This window comes from Solea solea, chromosome 8 (genome assembly GCF_958295425.1).
Source record: "Solea solea chromosome 8, fSolSol10.1, whole genome shotgun sequence".
Taxonomy (NCBI): Eukaryota; Metazoa; Chordata; class Actinopteri; order Pleuronectiformes; family Soleidae; genus Solea; species Solea solea.
The window spans coordinates 12,486,718-12,511,753 of record NC_081141.1 but is presented as its reverse complement, the minus strand read 5'-3'; the positions used below and the strand labels follow the sequence as shown (position 1 = coordinate 12,511,753).

The 25,036-nt window shown below is 39.6% G+C and overlaps 1 protein-coding gene across 2 annotated transcripts; it reads left to right on the top strand.

Annotated features, from left to right (window-relative positions):
• Positions 1-454: 454 nt before the first annotated feature.
• On the top strand, positions 455-21,777 carry susd2 (sushi domain containing 2). 2 transcript variants are annotated; one of them, XM_058635653.1, is made up of 14 exons: positions 455-613; positions 826-1,024; positions 1,843-1,991; positions 2,080-2,437; positions 2,996-3,197; positions 3,822-3,907; positions 4,008-4,276; positions 4,764-4,907; positions 5,777-5,929; positions 6,476-6,727; positions 7,660-7,938; positions 8,584-8,760; positions 15,941-16,037; positions 20,341-21,777. In XM_058635653.1, exons 1-14 carry the CDS (start codon positions 502-504, stop codon positions 20,384-20,386), a joined length of 2,523 nt encoding a protein of 840 aa, XP_058491636.1. In that variant the 5' UTR covers positions 455-501; the 3' UTR covers positions 20,387-21,777. The 2 variants fall into 2 exon arrangements, with proteins under 2 accessions (XP_058491636.1, XP_058491637.1); XM_058635654.1 differs by lacking the exon at positions 20,341-21,777 and adding an exon at positions 16,311-16,351.
• Positions 21,778-25,036: the final 3,259 nt, after the last annotated feature.

Sequence of the window (25,036 nt, the reverse complement as noted above, 5' to 3'; positions counted from 1 at the left end):
ATATTGCATGTTATTAACATTATTTTACTACTGGGTAAATATCCCATTCACTGTGCAAAATGGAGAAAATGTAAGCCCTCCTTCCCTGGATTTATTAATGAATGAGCTGTTTTTTTCTGTGACTTAAAATTTAAACAAAGCAGAACTGTAAGGAAAAAAAGCCTAGTAAGCCCAATTCCTCTTCTCTTTCATATTATGCTCCGGTATGTTGATATAAAATGTTGATATAACAGTTGTGGTTTTTGTAATTCATTTTTATTATTTATTTTCCTTACATGTATCCCCTAAAGTATCCTTGTTTATATTGTTATATTATACTTAACTTTCATCTGTATCATTATCCTCATGAGAGTTTGTACTTTTGCACTGTTCACTAAAAAAAAAAGAAGAAAAAAAAGGGGGAGGTGCTCTATCTAGTTCTTACATACATACATACATACATGCCCTTTGACAAGCTTCACTGCTCAAAGGTAAAGTGTCACAGTGGCTGGGGGACCAGTCATGACTGAATACATACTATATTTGTGTTTTCTCAAGACAAACATGACAATACGTCTGAGTCGGGCCATTTTTCTCTGTGGGATTATTCTTATTTGTTCTTCAAAAGCAGCTGGTGAGTCACATTAAAATGTATTTTAATTTATTGCTGTACAAATTCAAATCTGTGCACACACAAGGTGATAGACTATGCTTCCAATCAAACACATTGTGCATTATCATAAACTGCACACACCAAATCTGTGAGATTGCATCAGTTAATGCTGTTTGAGAGTGCTATGCATCGTCACTGTTAAGTAATCAGCTTGCTGTTGTTTTTTTTGGCAGATCAAACATGCCGTGGTAGGTGTGGATACATACAGGAGGATTGTTCCTGCCATACAACCTGTGTATCATTGCTGAACTGCTGTGCAGACTACAACCAGACCTGTTTTCAGGTGATACCTCACTCCAGCTCCATGCTGGGTGGAAGAGCCCTCAGGATCCTTGGTTTAGTTCTTCATCCTGAAGCACAGCTTTTCTGCAGGTTTGTGTCAAGAGAAGCCTTAGACACACAAAATGATCCACATTTTTATTAAATAATTGCACATCAAATTACAACTATCCAGGACTGAGTGAAGAGGAAAAGAGTAAGGTCATTGACTTATCACAAAAGTATACATAAGACTATTAAATAAAACAAATATGAGTAAATAAATATACCACCCGGTTCACCAACACCTCAAACAAACATGTGGTAAAAGAATGGGAGGCAAAGGGAAAATAATTGCCAAAATACAAAGGGATGCAAATCCCAGATTATTTGTTAAAAAAAAAAAGTTCCAGGGGACTTTTGAGTCCAAAAAGTAGAGTCAATCACTTTTATGTCAAATTAAATATATTCTATCTATGATATTGTAATGTAGCTGTTGGTGGTCTGGGTCTACAGCAGGATAGTATTGTCTCCATAATTTGTATTAATGGCATTATATACATTATATCCATTATACTCCCTGTATATGAATATATTCATTCTTCGCTTACTGTATGTGCTTCATCTCTGATATACATATATGTATATATATGAAAATATATGAATATATGAAATATATTTAACATTAAAGGGAGCAATATCTATACAATTTACTAACATTATATACAGCCACTATTAGATTAGTTGTTTAAGCAATGCTGTAATGAATATACATAATTCTTTTCAATCTCTTTGTTGGGATACAGCCAGAAAATACCGTAAATATGTATGTAGTCGATCAAGTATTTAGTGTTACCTCCCTTAACAATTTCTGCAATTTGTGGATGAGTATTTACAGCGGTGAAATCATATGAAGTCTTTCTGTGTTGCAGGTTCAAAGAGGAAATAATGAGAGAAGGTTTTATTGACGCTGAAGGCCACGCCCACTGTATCTCTCCTTTATTGTTTGAGACAGGTTGGATACCATTTGATATCTTAATCGATGGAATTGATTTTGCCAGATCTGGAGAGTATTTGTCAGGTATGTTGCTGAAACAAACAGTTGAAGTTTTTTTTAATTGATTTAGAGTGAGTGTATTTCCTTAAAATGTCTTGTGTTTCACTGTTAGTCCACCCCAGTAAAGCCGACCCCACTGATGAAGTCACCCTGCGGAATGCAACTCGGTGGCAGTTCTACGGCACACCAAACGTAACAGGGTGGCTCAGCATGACGTGGAACAGCTCTTTGATTGGAGCAGATGAGGTCAACATAGAGTTGTGGGGTTACAGAGAGGTCACCAGGAGCACAGAGGCTGGAATGAACAGCTCCTCCTCTCTGCAAGCTGAGCTGAGCTACCTGTACTCTCTTGGCAGGAATCAGGTGAACACTGGCACCTTCAGCTTCATGCCTGAGTCATCAGAGGTCTCCTCTGACTGGGAGATTGGGAATATCCGCATAACTGCGAGTTCCGAGTCAGATGGAAGAAGGTATCCATTAGTCATATTAGTCATCATCACTTGTTTCTGCACATATCAAGTAAAAACTGCTTATTGTATAGGCTCAAGATGACATTTGTAATGTCAGTGTTGTCTATGTTATGATGGAGAGGTTGCTCTTCACTGGTGTTTTATGCATTACCCTGCCCAGTGGAGGTGATAATCTGAAGACAATGTAATCAACATGACCATGATGTCATTGGTGTCATGGAGTCTAACCCCAACCCATTGATTACAGAGTTCAGTATTGGCAGCACTGGTCAATCCACAAGCAGTTCAAACTTTCAATCGACTCAAAGATTAGATGATTGAAAAATGTTCCAATAGCAGTGCTGATATGTGATGCACACACATCATTGATCATTTGCAGGTTTCACCTGTGAGATTTATGACTTGTTTCTGCTTTACTTGTGTGGAAAGTGTACACATTGTCTTTCATAGTGTTGTTTATAGACTAATGGTTATATTATTTGTTAAAACTGGGTTGTGAGTTCATGAATTATATAATTATATATAAATCACAGAAATGGTCATTTCTTTCATACACAGGGATGTACAGGGACTCTGGAGTAGAGCTCATGTTTTAGCCGGGCACTTAGAGCAGGCTTTCAGAGATGACTCTGCTGCCTGGGCCAAGAACAAGTGTCTGCAGTGGGACTTACGGGAAAAGACATTGCCTGGCTTCCTCAATGAGCTCATTGACTGTCCTTGCACTCTGGCACAGGCCAGGGCAGATACAGGCAGGTTTCATGTGAGTACATTATTATTATTATTATTATTATTATTACGATTATTATTATTATTATAATTCATTCATTATTTAAATTGTTAAACTTGCTCTCAGGAACAGGCCTGAGCTGTTTTAAAGTTTTGTTTTTAATGTTTAAAAGGGAATTTTATCTGCTGGTTAAACTAAGGCTTTTTCAGCAATTCAATTGATATTGGTGACTGTAGAGAAAGTGACGCGTAGAGGCATCTGCAAATATTGTCAGAGTGTAACAGAGTGAGTCTCTGTTAGACATACTCAAACAATAAATGAACAAAAAGTAATCAAGTACTTGTGAATGAAGACCAAAATCCAATTTGAGAGACTGATAAGAAAAAGTTTCTGTGCCGTGTCTGCATTTAATCTTTTCTGTTTTCGGATCAAAACACACATTGGACCTCTTGACATTTAATTATATTGGAAATATCCCAAGCCACATTCTGACTTGGATGAGTTGAGTTTCAGTACGGCAGCAATTGCAAGCAAACGGGGGGAGAAATTGCCAATTTTTTTGTGACCAAAGGTCAAGTAATTGTTTAACCAGCTTATCTTTGCTGTTCTACATTTTTTTTTTATTAAGATTTACATTCAACCACTGTCTTGTTTCAGACTGACTATAGTTGTGACATTGAGAGGGGCAGTGTGTGCACTTATCACCCGGGTAGTGTACACTGCGTCAGAGCGATTCAGGCCAGGTAGGAGGGTCGACAGGAAAGAACATGTTCCTATTTTTTAAAAGAGAAAATTGAATTATTTATAACAAAAACATGATATTTTCCCCCCTTAAATTTCCAGTCCTACACATGGGTCAGGACAGCAGTGCTGCTATGACAGCACAGGAGCTCTGATGTTGACCGGAGACTCGATTGGTGCCGGCACCCCAGACCGGGCTCATGAATGGGGCTCACCTCCATACAGGGAGCCACCCCGTGTGCCAGGGTATTCCCACTGGCTTTATGATGTCATGAGTTTCTACCACTGCTGCCTTTGGTCTGACCACTGCCACGTCTACTTCAGCCATCGACCCTCTAGCGGCTGTCGTAACTACCAGCCCCCAAAGGCTGGTGAGAACATGCTTACATTTAATCAAATGTCTCTTTATATTGAAGCTCTTATCTTAAAATAAACCATCACAATGTTCTTAGAGGATGTTAAATAGATGTAACAAGCTTAATAACATACCACGATGATTATGACATATATCCATATTTACACTTTAGTGATGTACTGTATACTGTACAGTACATATTAAAGCAATTAAACTATATTCTATATACTATATTAAATTAGATTTTTGGGGTAAAACTGCCAAAACTGCTTTACAAACTGCAAAATGTAGAGGCAGAGATTTTGTTTGTCTGAGATAATCTGTGCTTAATTACTTTTGTAATTACATCATTACATGCGATCTATTCTGTGCAAATGAACACGAGTGCAGCAGGTGATAGCTAGTCGAGGAGAAGTTGAAAGATCACAGACTGCAGCTGATGATAAAGACGTGGAAAAACAAATATCTGTTTTTGAGTGCTTTTTGTCTTGTTTGGATCACAGGTGTCGTCTTTGGCGATCCCCATTTCATTACCTTTGACGGCCTCAACTACATGTTCAATGGCGAGGGAGAGTACAACCTTGTGTCGTCACCGGACAGAGAGCTGAGTGTTCAGGCCAGAACAGAAGGAGTTAAACATGAGAACAGTGAGTCCACATTTGATGTGAAATCCCCTCCTTCATCCCATAGCAATACTTTAACTTGCCCTTTTAAATCAAAGCTTTGTTTGGATGAAACTTGTTTATATTTAGACACATTTCTTTTTTATGATTCTTTATTGAGCACAACATTATTTGCCTGCCTCCAGAGTTTGCTCAGACATAAATATTGACCTTAATATTTCTTACTGACTTCTCTCCGTTGAGACTCAGGAGCAGCCTGTTAATCTTTCGTCTGCGAGCATGTGAGCATGTCAGGTCCCTCTTTGTGTGTGTGTGTGTGCGTGTGTGTGTGTGTGTGTTAGTGCTTGTATTTGTTATCTCTTTAGGACCTTTTATGGCATAAACACTCACCTTGTCGGGATCTGTAGTTCACATAGAGACCAAAACCTGGTCCAAATAAGGCAGAACCTCTTTTCTGAGTTACTGAGTAGGACAAACATTGGGGTTTGGTTAATGGTTAGGCATTAACTGGTTATGGTTAAGGTTCAGGATACTACTTTGTTGAGGCTGTCCAAATGAATGGAAATACCATGTTTGTGTGTGTGTGTGTGCACATGTATGCAGGACACATAACCTACTTCCACTTTACCCTCTGTTTTTGTTCAGCACCTCTGCACAAAAACAGATGTAGTAAAGAATAACAGATGATAGCATCATCTGTTAGAAGTTGCACAACAGCCATTGGCCAAATGAATATAGTTGGCCAATGGCTGTATTCATTTTATTAGATCTAATAAAAAGATCTGAACACTTTATTCTGCAACGAGTTTACCCGGTGATTAAAACATTCTTGATTTCAGAACATTTACTATGTAATACATCAATAACAATGTCGCGTTTTGTTCCACACCGAGATACCAGGGCCAGAGCCACATGGCTGTCGTCATTGGCTATGAAGGAGAAGACCTCTGACGTCATTGAGGTGCGTCAAGCAGAAGGACACCTTCAGGTGCTGAGGAACCAAAAGGTCCTTCCTTTCACTGAGCAAAAATGGATGGACCTGCACGGTGAGATGTGAGAGAAGACAGTATTTAACCGGGTTACCAGGTTTTGCTGTTTTCTGCCAACAGAGTTCATATATTCATCATCATAATCATAAAATAATAAAATAAAGATGTCAATTATTATTTTTATAGAGATGCACTTATTTATTGGCTTTATTGTTGCATATGTGATTATTCAAAGATAGTGTGAAGGGACTTTATATCAGTTATTGTTTTAACTGCCTGTCCCTGGACAAATTATTGGTTAAATTCTTACTTTAAATATTGGTGTTGGTGGCTGATCAGAATTTCACTTCAATTAATTCCTTTTTTTTCATGCCTTGACAATGTGATCATTATGACGAAAACCGATTATTAATGTATTTTACATTACCCTCAAGTTTAGATGAAGCACTTCTTGCATTTTCTCATTGATATTGATATTTATGTAACATAATTGACATCTACATTAGTGGTTACTACATTGTGGTTACTACAGTGGTTTCTATCATCTCTTGTACAGACAGAGTTCTTTGGTTGAAAGGTTGAAACCACATCTGTTCTCTGCAGGAGTATTTGTGTTCGCTCCCAGTCCTCAGAATGTGACGGTGATGTTCCTCTCTGGTGTTGGTGTGGAGCTGCGTGTGCATAAAGGACTCATGGCAGTGACTGTCCTGCTGCCGCCAGAGTTTACCAACCTCACTCAGGGTCTCTTCGGAGTAATGAACTCTAACCCGTCTGATGATCTGCTGACGCAACAAGGAGACGTGGTCTCCTCAGAAGACGCCACGGCAGAGGAAATCTTTACCTTTGGCTCTGGCTGTGAGTGTGAAAGACCATTGACAACTTTTGTGAACTTGTGTTTTGACAGAGCAGTCAATCAGTCGGTTTTAAAGTTGCGTATAGAGAGCATGTTGCGTGTTTAGAAAGACATGATCTGATCAGATGCTCTCGGATTTGCTAGTTATGGCCGGTTGTTGTGTCTAATAAATACCACATTTTAAAAGTACACTGGACGAAAACAAAGCACACGTTTAGAGTTAGCCTGAATCAATTACAGCAGAATATCAGTGGTTGTTGTGACCATACAGTGTAAGACCTACAGCAGGGAGGCAGACTACATACATACTGTACATGGTAATATCCCTGATGAATTTAGAATACATATCCCTCAAAACACGTGAGTCACTCTTGCATATTTTCGCCGTATTTCTCCATATTTTCACAGCAAATTAGGCAGTGAAAATGATCTTTGACCAAAGTTTCAATGTCTATGTCTGTCCGATCACAAACACAGCACTTTCTGTACCTGTTTTAAAGTAAAAGCCTTTTATTTATTTATTTTCTTGGTGTTAACAGCAGGTGCTGTCTGCAAAGTTGCATTACTGCCTTTTTCTCCTTCCTTTTTCCTTCTTGTCTTTTTTGTAAAATATTTGCAGGACCATAGATGCACAGCTTCATACAAAAAGAGTCTTGGCATTTAGTTGAATGAAACCTGTTTTTATTCTAAAATCATTGCGATATTTCAGACTCACTTTGCTTTGGCAGTATCCCATAAATGTGGTTAGCCATGTCTCATTGGTTGCTATGAGAAATTGTGGTAACAGTAAACGTAGGTCAATGGTCAGATACAAAACAAACTGGCCGTGTTTGTCCTCTCATGTGATTCACTGAAACATGTCATTTGTTGCTTTTACCAGAAACACAAACTGATTCAGATCTTTACTGGAGCTGGCTCTTGTTTTCATTCACAGGGAATATTCCAAAGAAGTCCTCCCTTTTCACATACGACTCCAAGTACCTTTTGGACACTTACAGTTTCCCACAGAACCACAACTCTGCTTTTGTTCCCGTCTTTTCTCTACCTGAGACACCCGATGACCCTCTGGTGGCAGACATGTTGACAATGTGCTTTGGAGAAGGGGCACAGCTCTGTAAACATGACACCCTGACCACTCGAAGCCTTGCAGTGGGAAACGCCACACTCAGGGCCTTCCACACCTTTCAGGCCTTAATGAAAGTCCTGCAGCCAGGTACCATGAAATTATTAAACTGTCATTCGTGTGTGTTTATTGAGGTAATGCTGGAGGGCAACATTATAGTGCATGGTTGATTACATGTTTATTGTCTTCATAAATCATATACCTTAAAACACAACATGCAGGATGAAGTCCAATTACTTTGCAAATTTGAAGTTTGATAACTGGTTGCGATGATTCCTTCTTTGGATTTTATTTTGAAAAATCTATTTATTACTTATTATATGATTACATATTTCACATTACAGCAGTTTCCTCTTCACTCCTTTCTCTCTCTCTCTCTCTCTCTCTCGCTACCTGTTGCTTGTGCTGATACACAGAGTTGTATTTATAACACATGGTTAAGAATATCACTTTTATTTTACTGATTAAGTCATCAAAGGAGACTCATTCAGGACAGGTTTTAATGCCAGGGCTGAAGAGTCATACTCAGCTTTGTTTTCTGGTGATCGGATCTCTAAGAACAGATGTTAATATCAAGTCTGAATGGGCTAAACATGTCATGAAAAAGTTAAATAAAAATGAAGTCATTTTGAAAGTCTTGTGTTCACACATCTGCATGAAAGCATGTGATTGTCACTATAGCTTAGGATGACAATGGTTTTATATTTGATGTCAAATGTTTTTGTTGTTCCTCAGTGGTGTCTTGTGGCTGGCTCCCCACACCTAGGAATGGAAAGAAGAATGGGACACATTATTTAGCGGGGGATACTTTGAGCTTCTCCTGCAATGAAGGCTATTTACTGTACGGCTCAACACAGCGCACTTGTCTTTATGATAGGACCTGGACAGGAGAGCAACTCTACTGTTTAAGAGGTGAGTGCTTTTGGTCGGCTGGTTATAATACTGTATGAAAAAGGATTCTTGGTTGTGCTGATCAAACCTAATATATGTGGAAAAACGGCAATATTTTTGAACTCACACGATACAGTCTACTATAAATATCCTCCATGATGTGAACAATACCTGGAAAACCTTGCAACCTCTTCTTTGTGGCACTGATACTTTGGCATCGGAGCGTTGAGAATTGGCTACAGAAATGTGTTGCATTCATGAGCTATTTTCTCTGAAATCAAACCCACAGGGCATACAAGTATGTAGCGCACATGGATTTTGTGAAAGGATTGTGTTATTTTTATTTTTTTTTCTTCCTTTAACAAGTCCCTTCTGGCAGCAACTGTATTACCACAACAATGAACAATTTGCAAAAAGAAAAATAACTGAAAAAGATCCAGTTTTACTGTGAATAATTATTTCAGAAACGGTAACTCGACGCAAGTTGAGTCTCATTCTGCACTGCACAGAAAACCAAAGGCTGCATGGAAGGAAAATTTGTGAAAAGTTGTGGAAAATTTAATTACAATTATAGTTAATGTCGAGTTAAAACATGCCCATTTTTCTCCGCCTGTTGTCTTTTTGCCTTATTGCTCTAAAGAGGAACCACATAAATAAACAACTCCTCTCATGCTTTATATTCAGTAGGATTGTTGCTTCTAGAATTGTCTTTTCATCTCTTTCAAAACCGAGATAGACATGGCTCTCGGCTGTTCATGCAGACCATTAGCTCCATAGCTATAAACTTCTGAACCTGGCTTGGCTTAACTCTGCGTTTATAAATTGGAACCATCTGGATCCTCCTAATGGTTTCATTCATCACCCCAACTCGAAACTCTGCACTGTAGTTGTCACTCTTTGCCACTAGGTGGCAGTATTTCCCTCTGGATTCCTAGTGTTGGGCTTTTGTGACGGCGCAGGTTGATGCCTCGTTTTTGCCTCACTGTGTTGTTGATCGGGGTTTTTCTTAAAAACAGCAACAAAAGACTCCCCTGCTTTACACGATACTGTAATTGTCAATCCTTGCTGACAGAAAAGGATTGGTTTGAATTATTTCACTTAATATTTCATGACTTTCAAGCAAGTTCTTCATCTTCCTATCAAACGCAGTGAGAATAGACAGAGACGCTTAAGTACTACTTGACTTTTTCCACCTCCACCTTCATTTCGTCACCACAGTTCCTTATTCTTTCCTTGTTAGACCCTCAAACAGAGACTTCCTTGTGATAGTAATCAGGGATGAAGAGATTCATATGTCAAGATTTGGAGGCCCATGTAACATCTGGTTGGGTCACAGCTGAACACAATTCATCCAAGCTGCTTTGTTAGGCAAACATATTAGTTTCATAACTTGATTATCCAGTGGAGAGCTGTTTAGAAATGTTTCATATTACACCAGCTTATTTTTGTCAGTGTTTTTCATTTTCCTCAGCTCTTACACACCTTTAGGACTCTTGACATGACCAGAATCTCATCTTCCAGTGGACGTTATTTGATTTCCAGGAAACCGATTCATTGCGTTAATCGCTCTCCTTCTGTCTGTGCACATGTTAAATTATCTCCTTCCATCTTCATGATTCTTGGCCATATGGTGTGCCTTGGGCAAAAGTCTCTTGCCATGTCTATGTTTGTGGTCTGTGGCTCACATTCGTACACTCTCTCTGTATAGCTTGACATGAGTCTTGCACAAGGGGTAAATGAGGTTAGTGTTGTTAGGAGTCTGTTGTGGTGACCGGTCTGCAGCGTAATTTGCTAAAGTACAGTTTTCTAATCCATGTCAGCCTTTTCTCACCAAAACTATGTCCGTGTGACGGACGTAGCTTCTAGTTTAGGTACGAGCTTGTCGTTCTGTCTTGGCTGAGTCCTTCTGCTCCTCAGAATGATCACGTTCTGTGTCACGTTCACTCCGTTTGTTTATTTGTGTTGCCCTCATGTAGGGTTCCTGCCTGCATTCATGTTGTGTGGAAGAATGTAAAGTGTGATCCAAATGATTTAGAAGAAATGCTTTAAGGATTGTTATGTGCGGCACAAAAGGAAAATAAACGACAGTTTCTTCAGATGTACCTGGTGCATACTTATACACACAAAGCTGGGCATTTTAAAGCTATTTCACAATGATCACTGGCTCTGACACCCTCATTACACGAATTAGGCCTAACAGCTCTCAACGTGACCTGAGGTGCTTGATGGCAGGTGTTGCCTGAGCTGTTACCTCTTTCATTCAAACATGACCTCTAACCATTGTAAACAATTCTAAATACAGACCAAGCAAGTGATGCCTTGACTAATGTTCTCTTCGCTTATTTAAATGACTGTAGCATGACACGCAGATCAAACAGCCAGAGAATGTTTTTCATAGTCGAGATGAACTGTGTGCTATTGAAAAACAAATGCCACCACATCCTGTTTGACTCCTTCTCCAAGTCACTGTAATGAGGTTCTGTTGAAATGATGCCTGTCAGCCGCAGTGACAGCAAGTCCCTCCCATCATAAGTGGATCTCTGTTTATGCATAATACACTGTAGCATATACACTATATCACTTAAAAACAGGATGGAAACTGCAAACAGGATGGATTATAATGTGCTACTGTTCTTTTCAATGAGCTTTTTAACCTCATTAGACTTCAGGCTGGGGTGTGGTGTTATTGTGGTGATGAATGTTAATGTCTTGTGCTGGAAAGGAGAGGGTGGAGTTTGGATCGAAAGTTGTCGAAAGAGTGTTTTTGAAGTACAGACAGGGCCACGGAAGACTTGACAGGTGTAAGAATTATAAGAATTTACAAGCTTGGATGCACCTCGTCACACTCCTCTAAAGAAAACAGTGACCGTGGCTGAGTGTCAGACGCATACCAATAATATTATCACCCCACTTTGATTGCGTCACATTATTGTCAAAGCTCTTTGTGCAGATGAGAAGGTAGTGATTGAAGGAATAATGGAAGACGACTGCGTCAAAGGCTGCAACAAGATTAAAAGGCACGTGGAAAGCTTTCTTTCCTTTTGTGATTGTGGACAGGTTGTTGACATATCTGGCAAGGACTGTTTCTGTCTGAATGTGAATGATAAGTGTGTTTACAAAACCTTGGAGCCATTATGGGCCTCAATTTTGCATGACTGAGTGAGTTGTGTGTTGAGATGTTAATATTATATGATAATATTAAATTAAAAAAAATAATAACATCCTTTTGTACGAAACATTTGTAAAGGCTACTAATTATCTCAACCACTGATTGTCTTCTGACACTTTTATGAATTTTTCAGTCTGTCTGAAATGGTTCTCAACCAGCAGCGGAAGAGGAAAGGCGGCCATACAAAAACATTTTTTGAAAGGGTAATTAAACTCCCTCTCTGCCCGATGAAAAATGCCAAGAAATGGGCTGTGAGCTGAGTGAGGGAATGGAGAAGGGAGAGTAGGGAGCAGTGTCGGGGGCTTGGTGTGGTAGTGAAATCTGACAGCTGCGTGAGTATTCTGTGAGACAAGCCTCTCAATCACTCACTCACAGAGAGAGAATGTAAACATGATGAAATCAACGAAAAAATGAAGGAACCGTGTGTAAACACCAGCACTTCCAGGACACTAGCGTCTTGTGTTCATTCATGTAAAAAAAGAGCATGTTAATATGAGTAACAAATGTGAAAAATAATATAAAACATAATACAGTTATAAAAACAGAAAACCACTGCCTCAGAGTCTGTTCAAGTGTCTGGGGATGAATTTAGACTGTATATAAAACGTCTTCCATTTTGAAAAGTGAAGCCTGTAAGTATGACAGGAGACGACTCAGTTTAAATATAAGTCTGTGGGAAAATGAGCCTAATTCTCAACTAAATTACAACATAAATAAACATTTTCCTGAGGAGTTAATAAGCTCAGTCACTAGTTTCAGGTCTTTTTCAGTAGAACATGATGTCAATCCTGTAAATGATGTCACCATGCAGAGGAAAATGGACGATAAAGCACGGCACAAATGTGTGGACACCAGTGTGATTGACAGCTGGTATTGATGCTTTAGAATGGGTTTCTAATGCAAACCGAGGTTTTTTGTATGTGGTCTATGGACAGAGACGAAATGCAGGTTCAGAGACAAGAAATGTTTTATTGTCATATTGCACCATGCTGTGTTTTTGGAGTATGTTTAAGCACCCGTGTGCTTGTTAAGTTTTTACATGAAAATTGTTTTCTGATGCATCCACCCATCACATTTAGTCAGACAGTGTCAGAGACACATACCAGATGATAACAGTAGCTGCACAAAGAGACACAGTGTTACTATGGAGAGAATTGTCAACATAATTATTTTAGGATGATATCAGCTCTGGCAACAACAACAACAGCAAAAAAAAAAAAGGACAGGCTTTATGTGATAAGACTGTAGCTCAGGGGTGTATGGGTGGGTTATGACAACAGTCTTTATCATCTGTTTGCAATTTCTTTTTACGATAAACCCTGGAAAGTGAGTAAACGATAACGTGAAAGAGGTTATTTTGAAACTTTTGACTGAAAGCGACCACAAGAATAGTATTTCAAAGAAATCACTATCAAATCTGATTGTCGATGATGATGATGATGATGAGGATGATTGATGCCATCTTTGCTGTACACTTTGTATGCGGATCAATAGCTGTGACGGGAGGTGACGTGCTTCACGTCACATTCTTGTGAAAGCAATATCTCAAGAACATCTCGAGATATTGCTTTCAAAGCAGACACAAATGTTCACTTGAACTGATTAGATTTAGGTGATCAAGACATTTTGTCCTCATTGTAAAAAAATCTTGAGGAAATCCTTTCAAATTTGGCACAATCTTTCACTTGGACTAGAGAATAATCACTTAAATGTAGGTCTTCAGAGATCAAGGTGTTTTTTTTTTTGCGTCGTAAATGTGTTATCTTAAACTCATTGAAATTTCAAACAAACACTGGGCAGTAGTTCTAGTTGTATTCCGTTATACTCGGCGATTTCAATGCTCCTGCAGGTAGACGTTGTTTTTCCACTATATTGTACCGCCTCACCTAGTCTCGACTACACGGTTTTGGTTGGTTTTCCTCAACCTAGTACGTCCTCAACATGGGCGGCTGCATGAAACTGCTGTGACTTTGATTTATATGCGACACACACAAACTAGTGACTTGTAAAGCAGTTGTTGTTCGATGTGCTGAATCATTAGAATCAGTGGATTATAAATATTTGTTCTGTACTTCCTCCATGACCGGACTCCGTCTGACACAGTCACTGAATATAGCGGCAGCGGTCGCATGCTGACCTCCTCGCCTGAGCAGGTACTAAAAACAAAGTCCCAGGTACTAATGCTAATGGAAAAGCAAAATTGCTGTGCCGTGGTGAGTCGAGTAGCGCTAGTGGAAACACACCATTAGTGTTACTACCTGATGGCTCTTTACTTATGTTTATTAATAAATTAAAATTAATTAGAGATTTGCTTTGGGTTTTTGCCTGCATAGAAAAAGAAGGAATGTGAATGTTATAGACAGCTTGTCACACTGACGCTGAAGGCCCCGGGGTCTAGCAGTTTGGCCATGTGTAGCATAAGTGATTGGTTCAGAAACTTCAGGGAATATTTGTACAAACGGGTGTGTATTTTTTTTTGTGTTACTTGTTGTTCATTATGTTCCTGCAGTGCCAACCTGTCTAACGCCTACTGCACTTGACACGCTGTATGTTGGTGCATTCATGCATAAAAGGGGGTTACTGCAGCAATTATCTTTCCCAGCACATATGACTTAAAAAAAAAACAACCCCTGGCTCAGCGTACTGTTTAAATAGTCTAGTAGATTAGAGATTGCTTTACTGAAATTGCCAACACCCCAAGGAAAGTTTCAGATGTTCTTATATGATCGCAAGTGCAAACAAGGTGAAAGCGACTTCTGGGAAAATCTAGCAAATTATGCTTTTATCAGTCCATCCACTCATTATAGTCATTTGAAGCCAGTGTATCGTTTTTGTTTTGTTTGAGCCATTTGGTTATTATAAAAGTGGATGTACTGGCAGAACACGATGGCTCTTTGTGGGAACGCAGTGTTTGACCTGCTTGCAAAATCCATAATGGGATGAGGACTATTTGTGCATGTTTTCATTGATATTGATATGAAATGCACTCTTTGGTCAATCACAGTGCGAGCACTGATGAGTTTTAGGATTATTGAATGAAGAATGGGGTGATGCGGATAAGATACTGTGTCATATTTAATTTAATACAACCCAATGCTCTGGAAAATCTGGATACATTTTAAGGAAAGTGTGCTCCTGTCTATGACTACATGACCTTAGTCATTTGTAACAATGCTCAAAATGTACTAATTCAGACAGATAGATTTTAGGAGTACCTACATCTGCACTGATGATCCTGACTGTCTGTCAGGAACCAAACTGATTAACAATATCTTTAAATCAATATATACAGAAAAGGCTAAAGCAGGTGTCATATTCCTTAGCTATAAGTTGATATGTGAATAGTTTGAGGTTGTTTCAGGTTTAGAGCATTTTCGTTATCAGTAACACCTGTATAAATAGTTTTCTGTCTACTCTAACATGAATGAATTGTTCATAAATGTATAAACCAACAGTGTATTCCACATTATGAGCTTTTCTGGAACCCTTGCACTCAAAGCGAGAGTCATTCCCTTAGACCAATGAACCACTGCGATAATTTCTCTTACCTGACAGTAGAGGTACTCACAGGATTTTGGCCTAAATTAATTTAGGGACATTAAATGACAAATGGCAACAGGCAACATCTATGACAAGTAACTTATTCTGAATCTTGTCATTTGAAACAACCGTACCTAAATGTTGTATATACCCAGATGTACTGAAAGTGACTGAGACAGGGATGGTAAATTTCAGCTTCTCATAGCTTCATGCTCCAGTTCTTTCATCCATCTTTAATTTGAAGCCCCGACATCACTGCCGCGACTCAGCAGGTCTACTGGACGCCTTGTTCAGAAGAACCATGAGAGCCGATTGATCTTTTCCCTCATGCCGTCACCCTCATCATCTATTCCTCCCTGGTTGCCTTTTTGACTCCATATTGATCCATAAATAAAACATGTGGAGGGTGGATAATTAACTCTTTTGTATTGATCTTGATATAAAAGATGTGGAGGATTGATTACTAACTCTCTGGCGTTCTTTTTCTCATAGATGACAACGTGGGGTTCATACTTGGCACTGTCGGTTCCATCACAGCACTGGTCACAATGGGCGTACTAATCAAACTACACAACAGGAAACAAGACAGGTGGGTTACACAGTATTCACCTCAAAGAACAACGATTCTATAGAACACTATTCTATCATGTCAGATTTTTACACTTAATTGCTGCTGCAGATTTATTTTAATAAAAGAAAAATCATTAAACATAAACTGTAGGATCAATTCAAGGTACAGAGGGCAGGATTTCCTGTGGTGTTATTGATTAATAATTCTACAATAACCTTTCAACACAATGTAAATCAAGTGATCTGAGAGTGAAAACGACACGTCTGCAACTCCTCTGGCCTTTGTTTACAGCCCCTGAAAACGGTTCCATCATGGGAGCCTTTGACCAATCACGCAGCAATTTAAGGAGAGAGGTATGGAATTAGATTTGTGTCAATATCTTCAAACAACACTTTTCAGGAAGGAAACACTTTTTAAGAAGCAAACAAAAGATTGATTTAATCATTTAAAAATATTGTGTTTTATTGTTAAAATACACTTATTCTCTGCGCTCCCTGATTTGTTCTTCATGCCGTGGTTTATGTTTCGGGGCGGGCTTAGGAAGCTGCCTGCTGATTGGCTACTGAATTTTGGAGTGACAGCTCAATGGACTGGAAGTCGCCACAGGCTTGAAGTCGCTGTCCGTCTGGAATTCGTTCCCCAAGTTTTCCCCGTTAACATCCGAAGTATCAAACGTTTATAATCTGACAAAAGTTAGATATTTACAATTATTTTGTCAGGGAGCGCAAACAACAAATCAGGTAGTGCAAAGATCAAGTGTATTTTCAACCAATAAAATACAATACTTTTGAATAATTAAGTCGATATTTGATTTGCTTCTTAAAAAGTGTTGCTTGCTTGGTTTGAAAATATTTGCACAAATCTAATTCCATAGAGAGGGTGTTTTCTTATTGGCGCTTCCACATATACACATTTCCACATAAGGAAAGAGTCTAAAAGACAGTCGGACAATAAATACAATGAAGGTGTGCCAGGAGGGAAAGTTGAGAGTTTCAGAGATGGAGAGATTGTCTCGGGTGTCTGATCCCATCTATTGAGAGGAGCTTAGAACAGAGATCTGCAATCCCAAAATATTAGCATTTTAACAACCTGCAAATGACTCTCAGCAATCAATATTCTTTCAAGTGATGTTGCTGATTGCAGCTTTAAAGTCATAATCCTTGAGATCTGGGTTGCTTTGGTCACATTTGTTACCTACAAGACTGAGTTAATACTGAAAGTTTTCTTGGATGAAGAAACTCTCTTTGAGCAGCCATTTCAGTCAGAAATGCAACAGGGAAGTAACTGGTCTTCCCATTTACAGTGCAGACAATCAAACGAACATTTTGTAATCAATAATAGTCCTGTTTACGTTGAGCCATGGGTGACCACAATCTGATTTATTCCCACTGCAAAAGGAGCTGGATGTTTTACTAAGCGCTGTGTAGCCTGTCGCCTGCAGTGCTTTATTGAACACACTGTGGCTCGTGCTTCTTGAAAAATTGAGCCTGGCCTTATTTTGTAAACACATTTTTTGACAAATGAATGTGGTTAGTGCATGCACTGCGATTGGTATGACCACTTTACAAAAAGAAACCACCCCATTTTTCATCTGTTGAACAGTCATGTGAATGAAGAGCATGTGTTTTCACATGGTGACACTTCATCCCTCTGATTTGCGCATGCAATTAGCGAGGTTGATACTAAGATAAATAAACAGCAACAGTAGAATACATATACTACATGTACTAGTTTTTTCTACTTGTGACTTCTTAATAGTTTGTATGAGTGCAATATACAGTAAAAACATTGTGGGAATGATACTCATTTACAGACCAGAAATGTAATATAGCCATGTCTGGTTCATACATAAAAAAAAAAAGCAAGGTATCATTTATTGAAAATGTTGGCATTTTTTAAATCTTGATAGTTTTTGGGTGTGAAACCTCTTCAGAAATTGTGCTCACCTAATAATATCTATCGTCGTAAGAGTGAGTTTCCTTACGAATATGTTGATCCTCATGAGACATCACTTTACCAACTGCAAATGGAAGTTTGTGTCGCTCTGTAAACTCACTCACTCACCCACTTCTGCCTTCTTCAGTAAGTCCATGTGTTATTTTGTGACTTTGGTGTATGACACAATTGAAGCAGCAGTAGACGAATAACCCGTGTTTCTGCACGCAAAAAAAACGTTGATTTTCTTTATGGAGCAGCACAGTCAGAGCTGACTATGTGTCAATACCTCACACAAACAACACTTAAAAAAACACCTGACCTATCCCTTTAAACTCATTACAAAAGAGCCTAACTGAAAACCTGTCTATCTCTTCCTCTTTTGCTTCCCCTGTTTATTCAGTACAAACCTCAAATGCACTGCAAAGGTCTCCACAGGTGAGAAAAACACTGGATTATCACACAAGTAATTGCTTCTTTTCAGTCGAACTCCAGCCAGAGGCACTCGTATATCTTTCACTTTGCCTTTAAATATATAGATTATACGTTGAAAACAGGAGGCACTCGTTATCATGTGACAACTGGAATATAGCTACAGGTCTTCTTACCCTCCAATTTCCTCCCAATATTTGAAACCTTTGTGCTGCGCCAACAAAGAAATACACAAAAGCAGTGAATCCCACCACCCCTGCGTGATATCCAAGATGTCCTGCCCTCCTAACTGTTACTCATCATTTCTCTTTCTGATCTAAGCGGACTAAAGGAAACCATATACCCTGTGGGATCATACTCAGGATTGCAGTCCACACAAACTGGAGGCTCGCAGTAGTGCTAGCTCCTAGGCATTTTCGTTTAATTAAAGGCCCGTTTTATGGGCTCATAGAGCTTATTTTTGGGGTTTTCCCCCACTATAACTCCAGCAGGAGAAGAATAAAGATGTATGTCAGGAGTTCGGAGTCATGTCCTGCTTCAAGCCTCACTTGAGGCAGACAGGCGATGAAACCTCTGTGTTTTCAAGTCATAAGGGCGAGAAGGGGGAGCACACCTGCCCTCCCGTGAAGATCATGGGAGGCCAGGTGTAAAAAGAGAGGAAGAATGTTAGAGGGTCTGCAGATGTGTGAGGCCGGTGATGTCATAGACCAAAACCACACAGCCGGAAAACATACTGTGCATACAGTAGCCTAAATGCATGAAATGAAATCTTAAGCATTACTACTGTAGTGTGAGAGGTCTCGCTGACATGCATGTACACACACACACACACACACATACACACACATTCTCCTACCAACAAGTGTAGACAAAGATTCCTGAACATCAGAAGCAGGATGGAATAGTCGGGGTCTTACTGTTTTTCAGATCAAGTCTGGGTTGCATGTCTGACACTGAAACAACGTTGGCACTGAGTGTGTGTGTGTGTGTGTGTGTGTGTCTCACACTCAGTTCCCTGTGTCTCAGACTTGCCGGGGTACTTTCCACATCTAGGGTTACTCTGCAGGTTTCAACAGGTCTACTGGCAGCTCACCACACCAGTGAGAAAGCCATTACACCATAAGATGTGGGTCTGTGTTTGTGTAGATGTACCATCATGTCTATTCCACTCCTGCTATATGACACATCCAGAAGGTAGAGTTGGGGTGGGGGCTTTGTCTGAGCCTGTCTCGGGGCTCAAAATTGATTGAAGGAGGGGGAGGGAAGGGATAAGGCCTTTAGCGAAGTGAAGTTAAAAGAATATGTTGTGAGCTTTGAAATGTTTTATTAGAATAATTTGAATAGAGAGACTATAGGTCGCATCACAAGTGAATTATTATATTGAGTACTTTTATTGAGAGGACTGCATGTTTGCTTTGGTGCCTCACAGCAAGAGGCCCTTGGTAAGGTGTTGTGTATTTATATAAATTAATTCATAACTAAATCAATCAAAGACTAGCTTGATAATCAATCATTGATTTTAGGTATTTTTGTAATAAAAAAAAAAGTTACCTGGTATTTCAGCTTTTCAAATGTAAGTATTATTACCCTATAATAAGAAAATAATAATTGTGGATGTTGTTATTTAGATTTTTGTGGAACCTTTCACAATTTCTGGACTCAACAACAAAGTGATCAAGCAATCAATCAATAGAGTAGCGCTGGTATTAAAAACCAATTTTGCTATTGTGATGTCACCAGACAGCTTTCCTGCTGTCAGGTTTGATTAAACATCTGGTCCCCATTATTGCACTAATTCAATCCCCACTAAGCAGCAATAAGCAATAGAGGAAAACTACCCCTGAAAGGTGAGGATCTGATAAGAAGCTTTCATAAATATGGTGTAAAGAATGTGTTCTAATGTTATTATTTAAATTGAATGATTATTATTATTATTCTTCATTTGTATTTTCAGAGAGAGGGGAGAGAAACCAGACCAGATGGTGACCCACGTCCTTTGAGGTTATGGAACACAAGTCCACTGTGAAACCTTCTACTTTGTGACCCATGGCAAAAAAAGAAGAAGAATATGAAGTTGTGTTGGTCATCAGGATGATCTTCCTTCAACCCAATGACCCTGGAGAAAAATCTCAGGTGATTGTTAGGCTCTCAGTGTGTTTGTTTGGCCACATGTTGTTCCCTTTGTTTGTGAAACCTTCAGTTCATAGTCAATGGCGCATGGGGTGAGGATTGAGGGGATTGAATAAGAGGAAAAAATGCCACAGTTGTTTTTATATTCCCGTTGTGCATGGCTGAACGTCCGATCTCCGCTAGACAGACAATTGTGTAAATACTGCACAGCGATATCATCATTACAATCAACACTCCCTTCTCCTGTTCAGTTTAAAATAGGACCAGATGTTTTCATATTCGTGTCAGTCGTGAGGCAAACCTGATCACTCTGCTTCAAAGACTAAACTTGTATGCAGCCTTTGTGTGGCTTCGCTGCCTTGAGTCAAACGAAGGGCTTTGCTGAGTGACTGAGCCTGAAGAAATCCACAAATGTTATATAAAGGTCACCTCTTTGCTCTATATCAACATGTTTTATTTTTATTGTCTATATTTGAAAACAACATTTGAATGAGCCTATAAATATTTAGATTAATAATCAATGAATTCTGATTCCTGGTGATTTGTATTGATTATTGGTGTGCAGGCTTGTATTTTTTTGGCCCTTCAAGGACCTTTTCTGGCATATTTACTGATCTAAATCACAAACCCTAACCTCAAGTTTGAATTTTGGTTAGGTTAGAGTTAGGCATTAACCGCTTATGGTTAAGGTAAGGGGATGAGACTAAATGAATGGGAGTCGGTGAGAGTCCTTCGAAGGATAGATGCAAAAACCTGTGCGTGTGTGTGTGTGTATGTGTGTGTGTGTGTGCGTGTGTGTGTGTTCACGAATCATCCCCATTCCAAGCCAGCAGGCACGCATCGTCTGACACATAGCCAACTGCCCCTTCGGACAGACCGTCATCTCATGTTACCCAGCGCTCCCTTCTACTTTGAACCTGACTCACTTCTACCTTTCCAAAACAAAGCCCATGGGGGGGGTAAAAGGAAACAGAGTGACAGGGTCCCGTGTGGCTGATCCTTGGGGGAGATAGGTGGGGGTCCATCTGGGAAAAGAAGAGGGGTTCTTGTTGGAGACTAATTGAAATAACCTGGCCTTCTGAATGCAGAAGGCTTTGAAGTGTTTTTTTTTTTTTTTGCCACATGTGAACTGTTTCCTTAGTGGCGGTTTCGCAATGCTGTATCCATTACGGGCTCCTCCACACACACTGACTCTGCTCCGTCATGCTTCAAGGACCTTTGAGCTCTTGATGTTTTTCATATTAAAGATGAAATTACCAACTTTTTGCCTTAAGCCTGTCATTGTGTGTGTTAAAACTGATTGCACAGTGTATTTGTGAAAGGGAAATGACACCATTGGCTTTTATGTTATATAAAAGTCCTGGATTTGCTACAATGTTCTCTAGATGTTTTTTTTCTTGCAGAAAATCATGGCACAAAGGACATTATGTTATTGTGTAATTTTGCATCCAATACAATGGAGAGAATAGCTTTCACCTGGTATTGTGTTTTTCACACAGGTGTCCTTGTATGACACAACACCCAAACACATAAAAACAGATGTAGTCTTCTAGACCTTTGTGAAGCCTTGAGAGATTTTTTATTTGACTATTTGTTGGTTCACAGACATCATCTGCAACCAGGCACTCTGTGCATGATACCAGATATCAATCACACTGGCAATAGTAACCAAAACAGAGACTTCTAGGGACATAAAATAGGCTGGTTGTTGCATCAGTTAAAGAAAATAGATGGATGTCAAGCGAAATTAGGAGTCACCTCCTATTTCTAGCAGCACACCTGCCTTCTTGTGAAGCATTGGTCATGAGGAGGACAAGTGTAGAGGAGGAGTGTCAGTGGGTCTGACATGCTGGACACTGACTTCACACACACATACTGTACAGTAGCCTAATTACCTAAAATGAACTAGTACGCATTCTTTGAGCGTGAACGACCTCGCTGACACGCACGGACACATGAATCCTACGAACGAGTGCAGACAGAGATTCCCCATTAATGCCTTTTAGGATGATACATTTGTACACAAGCACTTGCTGCACTTGTGATGCTACCTGGTCATTTAAGTCCTGATCGTAAGCTCCCCCTGAGTGTCACTGTCTGATCTCTTCCTACATTTACAGTTTCACCCACCATATAATCTCCTCACTGAAGGCAAATTCCCTGCTTTCATGTGTCTGTGCTTACAAGAAAGCCACTGGAGCAATCTGCTGCGCCTGCTTGCAGAGTCAGATGCTGATTAATTGCATGTGATGAAAGTAGGTTTTTCATCTCGGCGGAGGCTTGTTCTAACCCTGAATATTTACGTTCGCTTATCATCCCAACAGCCTGGCGTAATTAGTTCAGTCAAATTCAAACAAGTACATGCTAATGTATTTTGTGGAAACTTGTTGCTTTTCACGTGGGACTTTTTCCATTTCTCAGATCTGCTCTACATCCCTGGATTATGAAGAAAGGCTTCTGAAGTGGCTTTTGGATGAGGCTTTTGTTTTGGGTGTGCTTTTTTTTTTTGTTGTTTCATGTCAACTCCAGCTTTGCAGGTGTGCGCTGGTCCCTCATCTCCTAATACCTCATGGTTGTGCAGGGCCTTCTGATCTTACCTCGTAAATTTAAGGCGTTGGTTGAAATAAAGATTGATATCTGGATTAAGGTATTTGCCCAAACACAGAGATTTGTATTTGACTCTTGTTAAAAGCAACATGCTCTCCTTACCCTGTGTCAAAGATTCCTTAATCAAATGTTGGATTTTTTATAAATGTAGGACAACCTCAAATTACAACTCGTAAAGTAAAAAAGAAAATGTGCTCATGTCAATATGAATATGAAAGCATTCAAATACAATACTTATTAACTCATTTGAAACCTATTACCTTTACCTGAAAATGACTATCCCTTGAATTCCACATTTTCTTATATATGTATCTTTAAAATGACGCATTTAATCTCTACATCATTGGACCTCCTGAATTTATCTTCTGCCAAATTAGTTTCGACATGTTGTCATTTTCCAGTTTGTTGTGATTTGCTTCAGTGCTGTGATTCAAAAGATTATAAATATTCCCAATCTTGATTCAGCTTGACTGTTGGCCGGGCAGTTCACTGTGAGCGCCAGAGCTGAGCCTCAGCTTCTGTGAGGATTCATCGCAGTGACTCTGCAAACACAAACCTTTCCTGATGTTAACACTCAGTATAACTTTATCACTGACAGACCAGATTACCACCCCCCACACACACACACACTCATTCATCTACATGTGATGCTGAACCTCATCCCTTGAGGCTCTGTAATCCATTCAGCAGGCAGCCGCCATTGGACCCACAGCTCATTTTTCATTGGAGTCAGTTCTTTTTATAATGGAGCACGTCATTCTTCTAGGCCACAGAAAAGGCAGATACCTCACTTTACTACACCACAGATGAGCGTAGCAGAGCGACACAGACTCAGCATCGCCCAATCCACCCTTACAGATGTTCACCCTCAACCGTACCCAACACAGGAAGCCATTAAAGGGCAAATCAATCAGTCAGCACAGTGGAAAGTGGGGGGGACAAACCTCCATGGAGGGGCACTTTGCCAGACGAGAGAGAGGAGCAACACATCTTGCACCAAATATAAGTTCCCTGTAGGAAACTTCTGTTTTCATAAACATGAGGACTGCATGGACGCGACTCCCCAATTTAGAGCAATTCAAATCCAAAACAGTGGAGGGTACGGACACAGAAATAAAAACAGTTATTCAACTGTTATTTGCCAAGGGGTTGAAGCCTTTCCATTGTCCTCCTTTTACATCATTTTAGTGGCACCAATTCTCAAACAACATTCCCCTCTGATTAGTGAAAAGAGGGACTTTTTTCAGAATAAACCTAGTGTAGTATATTTGTTTTCTCTGAAGAAGATCAGGCCTTACTGACACAATCTCATCTTCTCCCTGTGACCCTCTGCTTCCCTGCTCACCAGATCTATATAAAAGAAATCCATTTCTGTTTTAATTAAAAATAATATATATTTTATGTTTTATTACTGTGTGGCCTTTAATCTGAAATTACTCAATGCTGAACTGACACAAAATAGACTTGATGATATCTTGAATTTTCCGGTTTTCAGGAACAGGTTTAAAGAACAAATAAATCAAAACGTTGAGTTGCTGCCAGACATTGTCAGTAATGGCATATAGCCATGAAGAAGAACCATCAAATGCTAGATATAATCTGTCAAAGGCCAACTTCATCCCCATATACTTTGAAGTCTCAGTAAGTAAACCTGAGTCAGTTATTCCTTGACTGTAGATTTATGACAGCACCTGTCTGTTTACACAGATCAAAATGTTTCACTGTGAAATGTTCCAGCAGACATGGGAATTCCCGGCCGATCCGGGCTCACGATCCGTCTGATCACCAGCGACTTTGTTCTTGCCATCAGCGATAAAGCTCTGCAAACCTCCCCGACCATTACACTTAATGATCTGCTTAACTAGCTGTGTTACGCCAAATCTGGTTCCAAGAAGAAGGGCAACTTCAAAAGG